Raw genomic sequence first — 14,331 nt, 5'->3', positions numbered from 1 at the left:
CCCCCCCCCCCCCCCCCCCCTCCGCCTGGCTCCCACTCTCCACCCTATGAAAACTATCAAAGAGGGGTGCAGGCTGTGAGTGGCAGAGCGTGCTGTGGAGGAAATGGGGATTTATGTAGCAGTGAGGAGACGGCCTCTAATGTTATAGCTTTGTGTCAGTCCTCATACTGCACAGTCACTACAGAGCAGAGCCCAATACACACACGCAGACGCACACTCGCACACAGGCCGGCTTTATGAGTAAGAACGGGGACGGAGGAGATGAAAAAAAACAAGGTTCATTGCAAGAAGGCAACAAAAAGAGAGCGAGAGCTGGAAATTGAGAAAGAGGGTTTATGTTTTCCAAGCAGTGAAGGATTTTAATGTCCTATCCATCACCTCTCCTGGCTCTTCTCAGAGGAACAAAGGGTTGAGTCAGACACACACGCACACAGTGGCCTATGCTTGTGCTAAGTGTGTGTGTGCTTGCGTGGATATGTGCTTATTTGGGTGGAGCTGAAACATGAAACACTGGTCCTCTCTGCTCCTAATTATAGAGTGTGTGTTTTTTGTGTGTGTGTGTGTGTGTGTGTGTGTGTGTGTGTGTGTGTGTGTGTGTGTGTGTGTGTGAGTGTGTGTTTGCATGAGAGAGAGAGGGAGAGAAGTGGGTTGTGAACTTGGTGTGTTTATATCGGGCTGGAAATACAAGGCATGTTTAAATCACGTCTGCACACCCACACAGGCTCCAACAAAGTAAGGGTATTTTTGTCTCCGTGCTTCTTACTCTGTGTTATCTAAGTCTGTTCATGTGACTGTGTGTGTGTGTGTGTGTCTGAGAGAGAGAGGGGGACTTTGTGCCAGGTCCTGCAGAGAGCTTCATCTGTTGCTGCAGAGCACAGAGCACGTTTATCTCCTCACACACTCATAAAACAAGAATAATCATTCTATCAGGCTGAAGTGAGGCTGCAGCTAGATATCATTTTCTTGATCAGTTAATCGCATTGTCTGTAAAATAATAATAAAAAATGCCTGTTTCAGTTTCTCTTAAACCTGAAATGACATCATCATCTTGCTTGTTTTGTCCAATGAACAGTCCAAACCCCACAAATATTGAATTACCTATCACGTAAGACAAACAAAACAACACAAGTAACAGGACTAATGCCTGCTTGTGTTTACCAAGACATGGCTACAGGAGGATATGCCCAACTCGCTCGTTGCCCTGGAAGGCTTCTCTCTGGTGTGCTCTGATAGGAACGATAGCTCAAGCAAGAGCAAAGGTGGTGGTACCTGCGTTTATGTCAACCAAAGTGGTGCTCGCAATTCACCACGAGGGTGTCGGTCTGCAATCTCGACATTGACCTGGTGTGTTTGAGTCTCAGACCTTTTTATCTTCCACGTGAATTTGGGATATAATGTTGATTTGTCTATGCCCCATGTTGCATGTTGTATTTTTATGGCTGCAGTATGGGTGTAGGGCCCAAGACAGATTTCCCACTCTGTGGGACAATGAAGTTAATCTTGATCTTGATCTTGATCTTAAAAAGATGCCAATTGTTACCTATCCTAATTATTAATTAATCTGCCAGTTATTTTCTTGACAAGTCAATCATTTTGGTCTATGACATGTCAGAAAATATTTTTAAAAAAAAAACATTTATCTATTTCTTTATTTATTGATAAATTAATTCAACCAAACCACCAGAAAAAAAAATGTTGGCATTGTACATTTCTGCAAACCGAAACGGATACATTTGAGCATTACTATTATGTAGTGGATGTGTTGAAAACTTTACATTTCAGCAATGTGTGTAATGTATGGATAGGTTTATGCAGAAAAAACACTTGTTTACAGTTAGGAAAAGATCATGTTTGTCATAAAATAACCAGTTTTGGGGGCACAGTCATGGTAGTTACAGCACCGATGTCTCTGTAATAAACACTTGCTTTTCATTGCACTATCCTTGCCAATGGTTTGCCACCAAGCACCCACGTTTTGTGCCTAAAAAGTTGCTGAAAACACAGCAATATCTTGTTTAAACAACTGGTTTGTTAGTCTAAAACACTAGTCTTGGCAGGTGCCTCTTCTCCGTGGCTCACCATCCACTATCCCCCACAGTTCCTGATGACAAATTCAGCTCATATACTATGTTAATTAAGAGACATTGATATGATTTGAATGAAACATACAACTTTTACATATTTGTGGTTTGCAGAAATGTACAACAGTTATCTTCCTCTGGCGACTCGGCTGACTAATAGGTTGATGGACTCATCATTTAAACTGTAATCAATGAGTCATTTCAGCTAAAGTCAGTTCTTCTTCAAATTTTCTTGATTTTCTTTTCGCCTTCCACATTTCTTTATTTGTAGTCAAGAAGCACATAACAAATCTAGTCTGTCTCAGCCGCTAATTATTCACTGTGAATCACTACTCCTGTTTTATAACAGACTTTGTCATTGCACAAGTGTAATTGGTGGCCAGTTAGTCATTTAGCCTACTCAGTTGGCATTCAGATTTGTCGCCACACATAAAAATGTAAAACAAATTTTAATGCAGCCTGGTGTTCTGAGCAGTCTTCCCACCACCAACTGTAGACATACAGTCCTCATTAGAACAACCTCTGGTGGCTGATCATAAGACTGAGCACGCACACGCACACACACACACGTGCACTCCCTGGCCTTCCACATCAGTTCCTCCCTGTCAGAGCGAGCTCATTACCGCCAGAATCCAGCCCTCACACTGAGCCAACCTGCTTTGCTATGCAGTGTTTTTACACTGGCACAAAATGTCAGCTCGCTAAAAGCATCTGCACTCCCCCTCTTCCTGCTGGGAAAGGAGAGGAAGGCAGAAAAAGAGAGGGAAGGAGTGGTGAAAAGAAAGCAAATGCAGTTACACCTGAAAGGCCAGAAAGAAAGGACCGAGGGGTAGACGGCGAGGACGCTTAAAGAGAGAGGGCAAGCTGTCAGAGAAAGGGAGGAGGCGTCACAGCATGACTGAGAATCCTGTTCTGCACAAAGTGTTACGGTGCATTATTCACCACCTACAGTATCATTTCTGACTGTCTGCATCCCACTAGTGGAGTACAGTAGAGTGAACCACTACTCTGTTATCAGTGACTTATGATTAGGTATTCATTATTTCTGTTTGCATCTATAAATATGCCCACGCAGCAGAGTTAAACACACAGAGCCCCACATGAGTGGTGTTTTGATGTGCGGGATGAGAGGAGGAAAACGAGGATGAGACGAGCTGCTCTGGTGCTCGTGTACGCTACAACACGCCCTCACAGCGAGAGTGACACACATAACGGCAATTTCTCCTGCTCTGTGCAGGAATAAATTACATACCGCTGTTGAAGTTTGACATCACAGTCGGCGTACAGCTATATTTTAGCAGAAAGGCACTTGTCTTTTAGCTTTTAGATTTACGCCATCCAGACATCTCGTAATGTGGCCGGTGTGTAGGAGGCTAAACTGCAGTGTGTCTGCCTGTTTGTGTCTCCAGTTAATAATCTTTGTTCTGAGTCGTCTTTCTGCTGATTTAGGTCATGTACATAATCACAGTTATCAGAGTGTGTCTGTTTTTGTTTTGTGCTATTTAAGATGGCTGGTGCTGTTTGAGAATCAGGAGGTACACACGATACACTTTGGGTAATGTCAGATATTGATTTCTTTTCTTCTTGTCTGGATCAAGAGGTGCTGTCTCAGTCTCCACCTGTGCTGTGACTCAGATTGTAACCTTGACAACCGTGTGAAGGTCAGCGGAGGGTGTCAGCGGAGTGACTGCTGCCATGGTGATAGAGGAGAGAAAGGGAGTTGCTGTGGCTTCTCGTATCAAAGCAGGGCTCACAGATGTTGGACATAAAGTTTTGTTGACCGGCCATGTGTGCACTTGCTTAAATCTGCACGTGCATAAGAAAGACAAATCAGTACTATGCATGTGTTTTTAAAAGAGAGACGCATCAGGCTTTAATTTGTCTGAAGATGTAAATATATTAAAGACTGTTGGTTTCAGAAAGTTATAAGAAAGAAGTGGGTTTCAGATGGTGCTGGACAATCTGAGAAGCACTTCTTTTGAAGCATACAAACACCTTAAAATAATCTCAGTTTGACTTTGTACTTGGAATCAGATTTAGAAAACTCCTTATTAAGTTACTGTTCTTGGGGTCATGCTGTGTAGCCCAACAAAATTCCACTCTAAGTTGCCAGTTATTAAATTTGTCTTAAGATTGTAATTTTCTTAAGTGCTTGTTGATCACTAGAGGGCAGAAAGTAGACAACAACAAGCATTCACAGCAACTACTCTATCGCTCCTTTGTTGAGAGCATTTTAACTTTCTGTTCTACTGCCTGGTATTTCACATTGTTGGTGAATTATAAAACCAACAGCTTAAGATAGTCAGTATGTCCAGAAACAAAACTGCATGTCGATGACCTGTGAGTCCTGAGAAAGGTGAGAAAAGTGTAGGCAATTACAAGAGAGGTTTCACACCCTCTATTTAGTGTATACGAGCTATTACTATCAGGCAGATGGTATAGGGTGCTATTCCTCTGAACCACTCTGGCTTCCAAATCATCTGTGCCTATTGCACTGTTGCAGAAACTGTGACCAAAAATAACTGAACCTCTATGTTTGAGGATTCTGAACCTTATGATAGAGCATTTTAATGATTTAATGTTTTGGTAGTTGTCTGTTTATTTTATCTGATGAATACTGTATGGTACACAATGAATTTACAAATGGACTGATAAATATCCATCTGTCTATTAAGGCTGTACCTGACTTATGTCAGTTGATTCAGATTTGGATGTTAGGTGCGAATATTTGACTCTTGGTTCCTTTCTTTCCCCCGAAGAGCTTTAGAGTTTGAACAGGATTAGGCGGAAAATTCTGGGTTACAGTGACTCTCAAACAAAAGCCAGAGACTGAATCATATTTAGTTGCTGTGAGCTGTAAATTTACCACCTCTAAGCAGAAGATAGCGTTATCTTGGAGCCGAAGCGGGCCAAGCCTCTCTTCCTCCTGCCTGTAATGGAGGAGGAGCACTCACTTCTGCTTTGCACCTAAGACTGCTTGACTCCGTATCTATCTATCTATCTATCTATCTATCTATCTATCTATCTATCTATCTATCTATCTATTATTTCACTAAATCACTTTATCAGGGCTAATGTATTAACAAACATATAATTCAACATATGCAGCAGAAACACAGCAGCATAGATATTGAATAGGAGAACATATCCTGGATCCGTTGACTTGCTAAATGTTTGACTCCCTTCACCATCCACTTTTTAATCTCTCTGCCATTTACTGTTTGGCTTCACTGTTCTTCCCCTACTTAACTGTATGCCTATAAACTCAGCAAAAGCTTAAGAGTGCATTTACGAGGCCCTGTTGGTAGCTCTCACTGTAAGAAACACAAGTTTATCGCCGGTCAATGTCATGCACAAATAATTCTATCCAAGGTTAGTGTGACAGGATGGGCACAGTTCCAGCCTGCCCCAGCCGGGCACAGCGCAGAAGGCCAAGCCAGAGGCAGTGATGTGCGGGCTTGAGCAGAGAGATCAGAGCAGGGAGCTCATCGATCCACTTCCAGGTCATTAAACCCAAGAGTGGTCTCATCGAGAAAAGCAGCGTCACCCCCACAGAGATCAATATCGAATAGAGAGATCTGGCCTGAGGGGAGGGATGGAGGTGTGTGTTGCTACCTTGCCAAAAAAAGACAAAAGTGAAAGCTGAAACAGATGTATGATTTAATTGCCACACTCCTCACATTCTTGTGCAGAGCTGTACTGCACCACCGCTTTCATGGCAGTGTTGACAGTGAGGAAGATAAATGAAGGGTGGATTTTATCTGAAATGATTGATTGTTGAACGATAGCAATGTAAAACCATTTTTGACATTTATTCAATGAGTGATCAAAGAATTGATTGAGGCAAAAATGCCAGAACAATTCGATTCCAGCTTCTCATATGTGATGGTTTGGTGCTTATATAATTGCATAATGAAGCATTTCTGGGAAAATGAAATGTTGCTGTTGATGAGGTTTCTTCCTTTTCCTTTTCATTATTCGAACCAGTGGTCTAAGGATAGGGGATCATATGCTGTACACAGTGTGAAGCCCTTTGTGGAAAATTTGTCATTTGTAATTTTGTCCTTTAGAAATAAATTTGACTTGACTAAATGGCCAACTACTTAATTGTCAAGTCAAGTCAAGTCAAACTTTATTTATAAAGCACATTTAAAAACAACCTCAGTTGACCAAAGTGCTGTACAGTTATTGAAATATAAAATACCATTTAAACACTTAAAAACAATTAATAAAACCTTGAACTGGATCCTAAAATTAACAGGCCGTAAATTGTAAATTGTAAAATAATCTACATGATGAAGCCCCAATTTGTAAATCTCAAAAGGCAGGACACTTGTTTACAACTCAGTGAGATCAAAAAGAAAGGACAAACCCGAAAACAAAGACAGGGATTTATAACAGTAATGTGAAGAGGTCGGGATAAAGGAATGGATGGAGAGATCGAGAAGGGAGAGATTATCTGAGTAGGTTGGCCTGCGTCTGGATTATAGACCGGCCATCTGCCACTGTGGGATTATAAATCCTATGAAGAGTTAGACAGAGAATGAGGGGAAGATGTATATGCCATGCAAAGCCTATGTATACTTTAACACAGACTCATATGTCAGGGAGTGACACATCTTTGCCTAAACTGGCAAAATGTTGGTTTAAAGGAACAGTATGTGAAATACAGGGGAATTTAGTGGCATCTAGTGGTGAAGATTTTAGATTGCAACGAGCTGAAACTCTTCCCAGTTAGAATTCCTTCAGCGATCATTGTTCAGGAGGTTTTTACCAGGAACCGAATTATCCGCAGAGGTCTCTTCCTTTGTAAAACAAACAGAGCAGGGTTAATGCTGGTAAAAAAATATTAGATAAAGAAGTTTTGTGTGAAAAATCTGTGTTTTTCCATGGACTTCGGTGGCTGATACAAAAACAGGAAACTGCAGAAACATGGTGGTGCGTGGTGACCTTCGTAGATGTAGATGTTAAAAGCTCATTCTAAGGTAACAAAAACACAACAGTTCTTATTTTCAGGTAATGATACACTAAAAAAAAAACATACTTATTAAATTGTTTTCCATTTCTTGGGCACCCACTTGCTCATCTGGTAGAGCAGGCACCACATTTACAAAGGCTGTGTCCTTGCTGCAGCGGTGGTGGATTCAATTCCAACCAACAGCTCTATGCTGCATGTCATCCGCCCACTCTTTCACGCTATATCTGTTCTATCAAATGAAGGCAAAAAGCACCAAAATATCTTCAATTTCTGCCAGTATATCCCCCTAAATCCTGCACACTGGACCTTTAAATCAGGTCTGAGTGGCCACAATAATCTGACCAAACATTAAATGCCAGCTGTTGACATTTTCCGACACTTTGATACCCAGCCCTGTTTTAGTTTGAGTCTTAAAGTATCGCTGCACCCTGTCTTTGTTGACTATTCATGTAGCACAGATAGGGATTAATCTAAAGGTTAAAGAAGAAAGTAACCCCTCTACACTTCACTTCCTCTCTCTGTGTGTCCCCGTATGTCTGGCATGACTCCATACGAACCAGCAGAATGACATTCCGACCCTGACCCACGCCAACCTCACCCTCCCTCCCTTTTCCATCGTCCCCTCTCCCCGCTGGCCGGGTCTGCATACACTCAGCCCAACAGCTCCTCCCCCTTTTCAGTCCAAACCAGACAGAGAAAGGCGACCGGGAGTGTACTCTGCTTTTTCGCTGCTCCCCTCCCTCCCTCTTTTTCTCTCTCTCTCTCTCTCGTTCCCACACCCCTCCTCCAGTCTCTCACTCCCCTCCCTCTTTCGGCTTTGGGGAAGCAGCGATCAGACCCTGTCCTTCTCTCTTAGCAAACAGACAGACTAGAAAACAATCAGAAAACAGAGATAGACAGCAGAGAGTGAGAACTGAAGTGAAGTAGAAGAAGGTAGGAGAACTGATCTTGTTAGTTTGGATCGAGGATTGGGTGGGATCCTCTCTTCTCCTCTCCTCTCCTCTCCTCTCCTCTCCTCACCGTTGGAATACCACTGCAGGGCTGGGAATCTGGTCCCAGTCCTGCTCCTGTTCCCCCAGCTCAGCCAGCTCCGCTCTAGGATGCTGTGAAGGATGGTCCATCAGGAAAACTGTTCTTACCAGGTAGTTCTCAGAGCTGCATGACACTCACATTCATTTCACTGAATTGTCAATTTATTCGACAGACACAAGCGGATGACGTTGTGTTGCTGTTAGCTCCACTGATTGTGCAAATGTAATTTTTTATCTCTTTGGCTCAGTTTATCATAAATCCTTGAATGTCACGATGAAAGTAGGACATTGTTGCACATGTGTAGGTGTTGTGTGTCATTGTGTAGGAGTATTTCTCTGTCCTGTGTGGTTTACGTGATTGTGTTGTGAGTCTGATGGCTGGCTGGTTGCTAAGAGAGCACTTGACTCAAGGGAATAATGTCCTACCTCCCCTCCACCTCCCTCTCATCCAGCCTCATCAATCCATGTCAAGGAGGCATGAGGTGTGCATGTAACTGCAAGTTTACATTGTTGTGACTGAACTCTGTGTGTGCGCAAGTGCATCCTGTGCTGTTTCATGCAGAGGATGCATGTAGTAATAAAGAGAATTTAAATGCGAATGGTTGCTTGCAGGGTCGTGTATATGTGTGTGTGCGTGCATGTTTATGTGTGATTCTGGTGGGACGAGTAACAGCAGTGTCCCACTTTATCTAACAAGGAATTGGGAGGCATGAAGGAGTCGTGATTAAAGGAAAAGCAAGTGCACCACAGCTGTACATCTGCTTTTCTATAACCAGCTCTGCTTTGGAAGAAAGTCTGCAATGCAGTGGAGAGATGGAGAGTGGGAACAAGCAGAGAGGTAGATGAAAGGCAAAAGAGATGATCTGAATATGCCGGGGGAGGCATTGAGGGAGAAATATGGAGCTTCTTTGATGGGGAGAAGCAAGTGTAGAAGCAGGGAGAGATGCACGAATAAGGAAGTGATGAGAGGGAAACATGAGGGAGACGGATGGGCCTTGTGGGTGCACTTCAAGTGTTTTAGCAACATGCAACATGAAAACTTGAGAGCCCAAATTCCATCCTCCAACATCTCCTCTGGGTTTGAATGAAGAAGTATTTTTGTGTGTGTATGCATTGGGAAAATGTGATTGATCTAGTATGTACTGCTGTTTTTCGTGTAGTCTTGCAGTTTCATGGTAGCTGAAGGGCTTTGAGTTGGGTGTGAACAAGTATGAGAACTCACCTCTCTGGCATTATCAACATTTATAAAAACCTGTGTGTGCATCCTCTTAATGCATGACCTTGGAAATTAATAAACTGCCCTCAGATCTCTGTCTCTGTTTTGCTGTTAAAAAACCTCAAAAGAACTTGGTGCAGATTCTACATATCTGAATGTGCATGTCAATAGGGTGGATTTTCGCTTGTGTGGGTGTGGGACCGGTTGTGTAACGGGATAAGGATTTCCTGCCATGTTTTGTGGCAGATAAAAGGGAGATGGAGCGACAGAAAGATGGCAGGATGGAAGGAAAGAGCGGCAGATAACCAGAGAAAAGTGACGCCAAAGGGCTAGTGGAGACAGCAGATGAAAGGCAGAGATGAAACACTAACAGAAGAAGTATTGACAACACAGGCTGCGCAAAACGAAGACATGGGTTGGTAGAAAGGGAGAAATGACAGCAGCGTACGGCTTTCTGAGGCAACTGAGATGATGCATGATAGGGGGAATAGAAAAAATAATCAGTTGAAATTCAGGGAGATGATAAAAAAAGTTTATTGACAACGGAGGGAGGGTGAAGGAGGCTGAGATTGCTTTAATGCGATGGATGTACTAGAAAAGCGAGATGGGGCGAATAAGAGAAAGAACGAGAGTGGTAAGCGGAACAGAGGGTTCAGGCTCTGATAACAGCGACTCTCTAGAGGCCCCTCAATTAGACTGGTAACCTGGCAACCAGCAGGCAGACAGCGCCCCTCACACACATGAAACACACACACACACACGGAGGGATGGAAAGAAGCAAAGCACGATGGAGGAAAGAACAGAGGAATGGTGGAGGAGATGGAACGAGTGAGGGGTTTAATGAGGGGATAAAATGGACAGGGGTAAACAAATTAAGGGAAGAAAGAGGGCGGCAGGCAGGGTGTTGTCCCCGCAATCCTGTTTGTCTCCTGGGGCAGTTCATGTCTTGGGGCGATATCTGCTTTGCGTCATAGTTTTCCTCTGCTTTAATTAAGGTTTGGTCCCCGTATGTCTGTCTTTAGCTGAAAGGCAAAGAGGGGAGACAAGACAGAGGAGGGTGAAGAAAAGACACATGGAAAGCTTCTGCCCTTCCCTGTTTGCCCACAGCGTAATGTCTGAGGCAAGCCCCCACTTAATGTCAGAAACCATTAGCCAATTAAGTCACAGGCTGACCCTGGGAGAACCAATAAAGCGACCATTTGGCTGATAGTCAAGCAAAACTGTCTATCGATTTACGCCATGTCAATCTTGCAAATAAACAATGAGGCCAGAAAGAGCATGAAAAAAATTGCTCATCATTAGATCACAAGAATAACAAATCATCTGCAGCCAGCCTAATGCTGCTCTTCATTTTGTGGAGTGGGCTAAAAGCACGGAGTGTGTTTACCGGAGGCTGAGGTCTCAATATGTCATCCTGTTTTCAGATTCTCATGTAAATCTATAAATCTCACAGTGCTGTATTGCTGTCAGCAGCAGTACCAGCAGGGTGAAGGGTGATGGTGAGATTTATCTGCCTGGCCACAGCGTGTCATCCTGGTCCGTAGGAATACTGTCAGCTTGCCAAGGCCTCGGGAACTGATCGGTGAATCCTTTCACACACAGTATCTATGTGTACATGCGTGAGGATTTATGTTTGTGGTATGCATATATGTCTACAAGCTCAGTCAGTTTTTCATGCTCGACTGGAGAGGGGTGGAGGAGAGCTCTGGTGTCGGTGTAACAGTATATGAGGTGTGGCCTGATGAATTATAAATGAGGACTAGCAGTGCAATAGATACCAGTGATGGATCATGCTGGAATGACAGAATTGATCAATAAGGCCTGATAATAAAGCAAAATGGTGGAATTAGCGGCATAATTAATTAGTCTAGTTTGCCGGGAAGAGGTTATAGCATGTAGCTCCATCGAAGGGCTCGTTTGTACTTCCTTTACATACGAAAAATACTTCCATGAAGAACTTCCATGCATTCTTCATGTTGACGTAGATGAATCCACTAGTTGGAAATAGAGGACAGAGTCAAAAGTTTCTGACGACTAGGAGGTCATAATAATGAACCTTTTAACGGAGCCAGCGTTGCAGATGGTGGTGGTCTGTCAGGCCATTAAATGCACTGCAAGATGTGAATGTTCTGTATCGTCATTGTCTTTCATGTCTTTGCCATGTCCCACGGTCATGTCTTGCATTAAATACGCTACACTGCCGCCACGATTTCTGGTGATACTGCTGCATTTTGTTTGTGTAGCAAGCTTTCAGAAAGTGTGTGCAAATACAGATGACATGAACGCAGACTACAGACAGAGGGCATCTGATGTGTCCATATACGTATCTAACGTTGAGCACAAATGAGCCTTAAAGCCACAGATTGCCATTTTTACATTTCTGTTTATGTGCAAAGTAAACAAACAAAATGTACCATAGTGAAGGCACATTGTTTTTACTTTGGACAGTGCCAAACTTCCTGTTTACCACGTCTCTCGTCATTAAGCTGAGCTAAGCTAAAAATGTCCCATCTCGAGCTCTAAAGTTAACACACTGGTGTGAGATTCCCAAAATACTGAACTGTAGTACTATGGTCATATCTTAATCAGGACAGACCTATCAAAACATGAGAATGGAAATATTATAAACTGATGTATTCAAATAACTATTATTGTCACATCTAATGTTTTAAAAGCAAATGTGAGATTCTATCATGACATACATCTTGGGTGTCGTATTTTCTAGCCCTACTACCAAGTGGCGACCTCCAGGGCTGAAAAATGCAAAAATGTCAAAAACTGCAGTTCCTCTAATGGCCACTTGAGGCTGGCTCCAGAAGCGAGTCCATCCCGATAGACTCCCATGTTAAAATGCTCAACTTTAAAGCAGAAATAAACATGTTTACAGCCAATTTCAGAAGGGGAACGTTTATGTAATCACTTGTTTACATTTTATTAAGACGTAAAGTTACGCATTTTAAAGGGCAGGCTGCTTAAGTGATAGTCTGTCTGCGAGGCATCGCTAAAGTCTATGAGTCAGGTTCACCCCTTGCTCCTCCACAGCTCTACACAGTCATCCAAATATGGTCATTTGTGGCTCCAAAACACCAAGATGGTGACGGACGAAATGCAAAATGCGAAGCTTCAAAATGGCAGTCCATAAATCAGTGGGTGGCGTCACGGTAGCTTGCAGAGTATCTCTGGCCCTGGTATTCACACAGGTAAAACAAGACATACATTTAGTCGTAATCTCTGTATTAAATGCAATTTTTAAGATGCTGGATGGTGTGCGTAATGTGCTTTTGATTTTGTTTCACTGCACAGTGATGTAGAGGCATCCTATATCACACCGTCACTGTGCTTTAACCTTTTTTATGTTAGATAAGAGTTCAGTTTGTCCTGATATTATATATATGATTTGCCAAAACTTCAACCCACCCGAACACCGGCCTCTGTGTGAGTTAGAAGATTTCCTGATGGGCCGCCCCGTGCTCCTTTCGCAGCCCAATTTGTTTGGAACACAGAGCATCGCCATGGAGAAATTCTCACCACGTTGCTATGGTAGCAGCCCCAGTTCTTTCCTCCTCTTTCCAAAATAAGATCAGATCAGAGTCTGTAGCACTTTCCTTGTGTAAGTGTCAGTGCATGTGATCCAGTGTTATAATATCACACAGGCATAAACATTAGGAAAACACAAACCCATAAACAAGCACAAAGTGATAAAAAGAGCGAGAGCATCACGAGTGTAGGTGCATTGGTATCAACCAAATGCACGCTCACACACACATACACACACAGAGCGCCATTGGCCTTGGATTCCAGGCTTACAGTAGGTGCCAGGAACCCTCTCTCCCACAGTCACCCTCTGTTCACTTGGAACAAAAAGCCATTCTGTGTGTGTACGTCTCTCTCTTTCTCGCTGTCTCTCCTTCTCTCTGCCGTTTGCTCACTCTCTCAGCTGACCCGACAGACGAGCATTAGGGGAATTAACCTGTGCGTGTGTGTCTCAAATATGCAGCTGAAACTATTCCCAGTCTTTGCCCTTGAACTGTAATTGTATGTATGTGTTTTTGTGGTTGTTTGGAGCTTTCCCCTTCTGGCTTGCCGTGCATTGGTAACCCAGGTAACCTGTCCCTCACGACCTCCTATCCCATTTGTATCAGCACTGACTTCACCTTCACTATGAAGTCAGCCTCAGTAATGAGAATCAGCAGGGCAGACTCTGCCCCACCCTTCTGCTGAAAACAGGCCACTCACAACTAACACCGGTTTTATTGGTGTGTGTGTGTGTGTGTGTGTGTGTGTGTGTGTGTGTGTGTGTGTGTGTGTGTGTGTGTTGTCCCCAGCAGCAGCAGTCCAGTGTGGGTGGATTCAGGAGACAGCCAGACAATTCGCTGTACTCTACCCATAATCCTGAGGGATCAGCACTGAATCAAACCCACTTCCTATTTTTTCATTTGTGCGTGTGTGCGCATGTGTGTTTCTGTGTGCTTGTGTTAAAATGCTCTTTGATGTTATCATGCAAATGCATTATTCCCCCAACTGTCCTTATTTCAGATTTTTTTTTTCTCTCTTTTCTCGTCTCCTCTCTCTCAGCAGAGTAACAGATGAACGTGACTCATGTTCATCAGTATCAGTTGGCGTTCTCTTCCCTCTCGTCTTTCTCTTCTCATCTCTCATGCATACCCCGTTGTCCCTGGCTGGCTATTTTATTTCTTATCAGATATCCCTGTCTTCCCATTAGATCTCTGACTATTTAGAATGATTCATCTTCTGACTCGGTCTGTAGGTGGAGGGTTGCTGCTTCAAAGACAGAATGACACAGTACAGAAGTTTTAACACTGCTTAAGGTTGGAGTTAATGTTTTGTGTATTTCTTCAAAGCTTATAATAGAACTTTTGTTTCAGTTTAAGTAGCTATATATCTAGTTACATGACAGATAGAGTGTATGTTTCATTCTAACCCTGCAGCAAGTTGTGCATGTGTGTGCACTGACTAAATGCTGCCTTTAAAGGTCTAGTGTGTAGGATTTAGTGGCACCTAGTG

The 14,331-nt window shown here is 43.1% G+C and overlaps 1 protein-coding gene across 4 annotated transcripts in view; it reads left to right on the top strand.

The window, feature by feature from the left end:
* schip1 (schwannomin interacting protein 1) overlaps positions 1-14,331 on the top strand; it is a 281,861-nt gene that overhangs the window by 243,085 nt on the left and 24,445 nt on the right. Inside the window, exon 1 of one of the 4 annotated variants that reach the window (XM_050068340.1) lies at positions 7,841-8,201. The exons of the other annotated variants lie outside the window; for them this stretch is intronic. Coding sequence (XP_049924297.1) covers positions 8,172-8,201 — 30 coding nt within the window. The 5' untranslated portion in view covers positions 7,841-8,171. Of the gene's footprint in view, positions 1-7,840; positions 8,202-14,331 lie in introns of those variants that run through there. 4 annotated transcript variants of the gene reach the window in all.

This window comes from Epinephelus moara, chromosome 2, assembly GCF_006386435.1.
Source record: "Epinephelus moara isolate mb chromosome 2, YSFRI_EMoa_1.0, whole genome shotgun sequence".
NCBI classification, from domain to species: Eukaryota; Metazoa; Chordata; class Actinopteri; order Perciformes; family Serranidae; genus Epinephelus; species Epinephelus moara.
The sequence above is the reverse complement of the archived record's forward strand: the minus strand, read 5'-3'. Positions and strand labels throughout refer to the sequence as shown.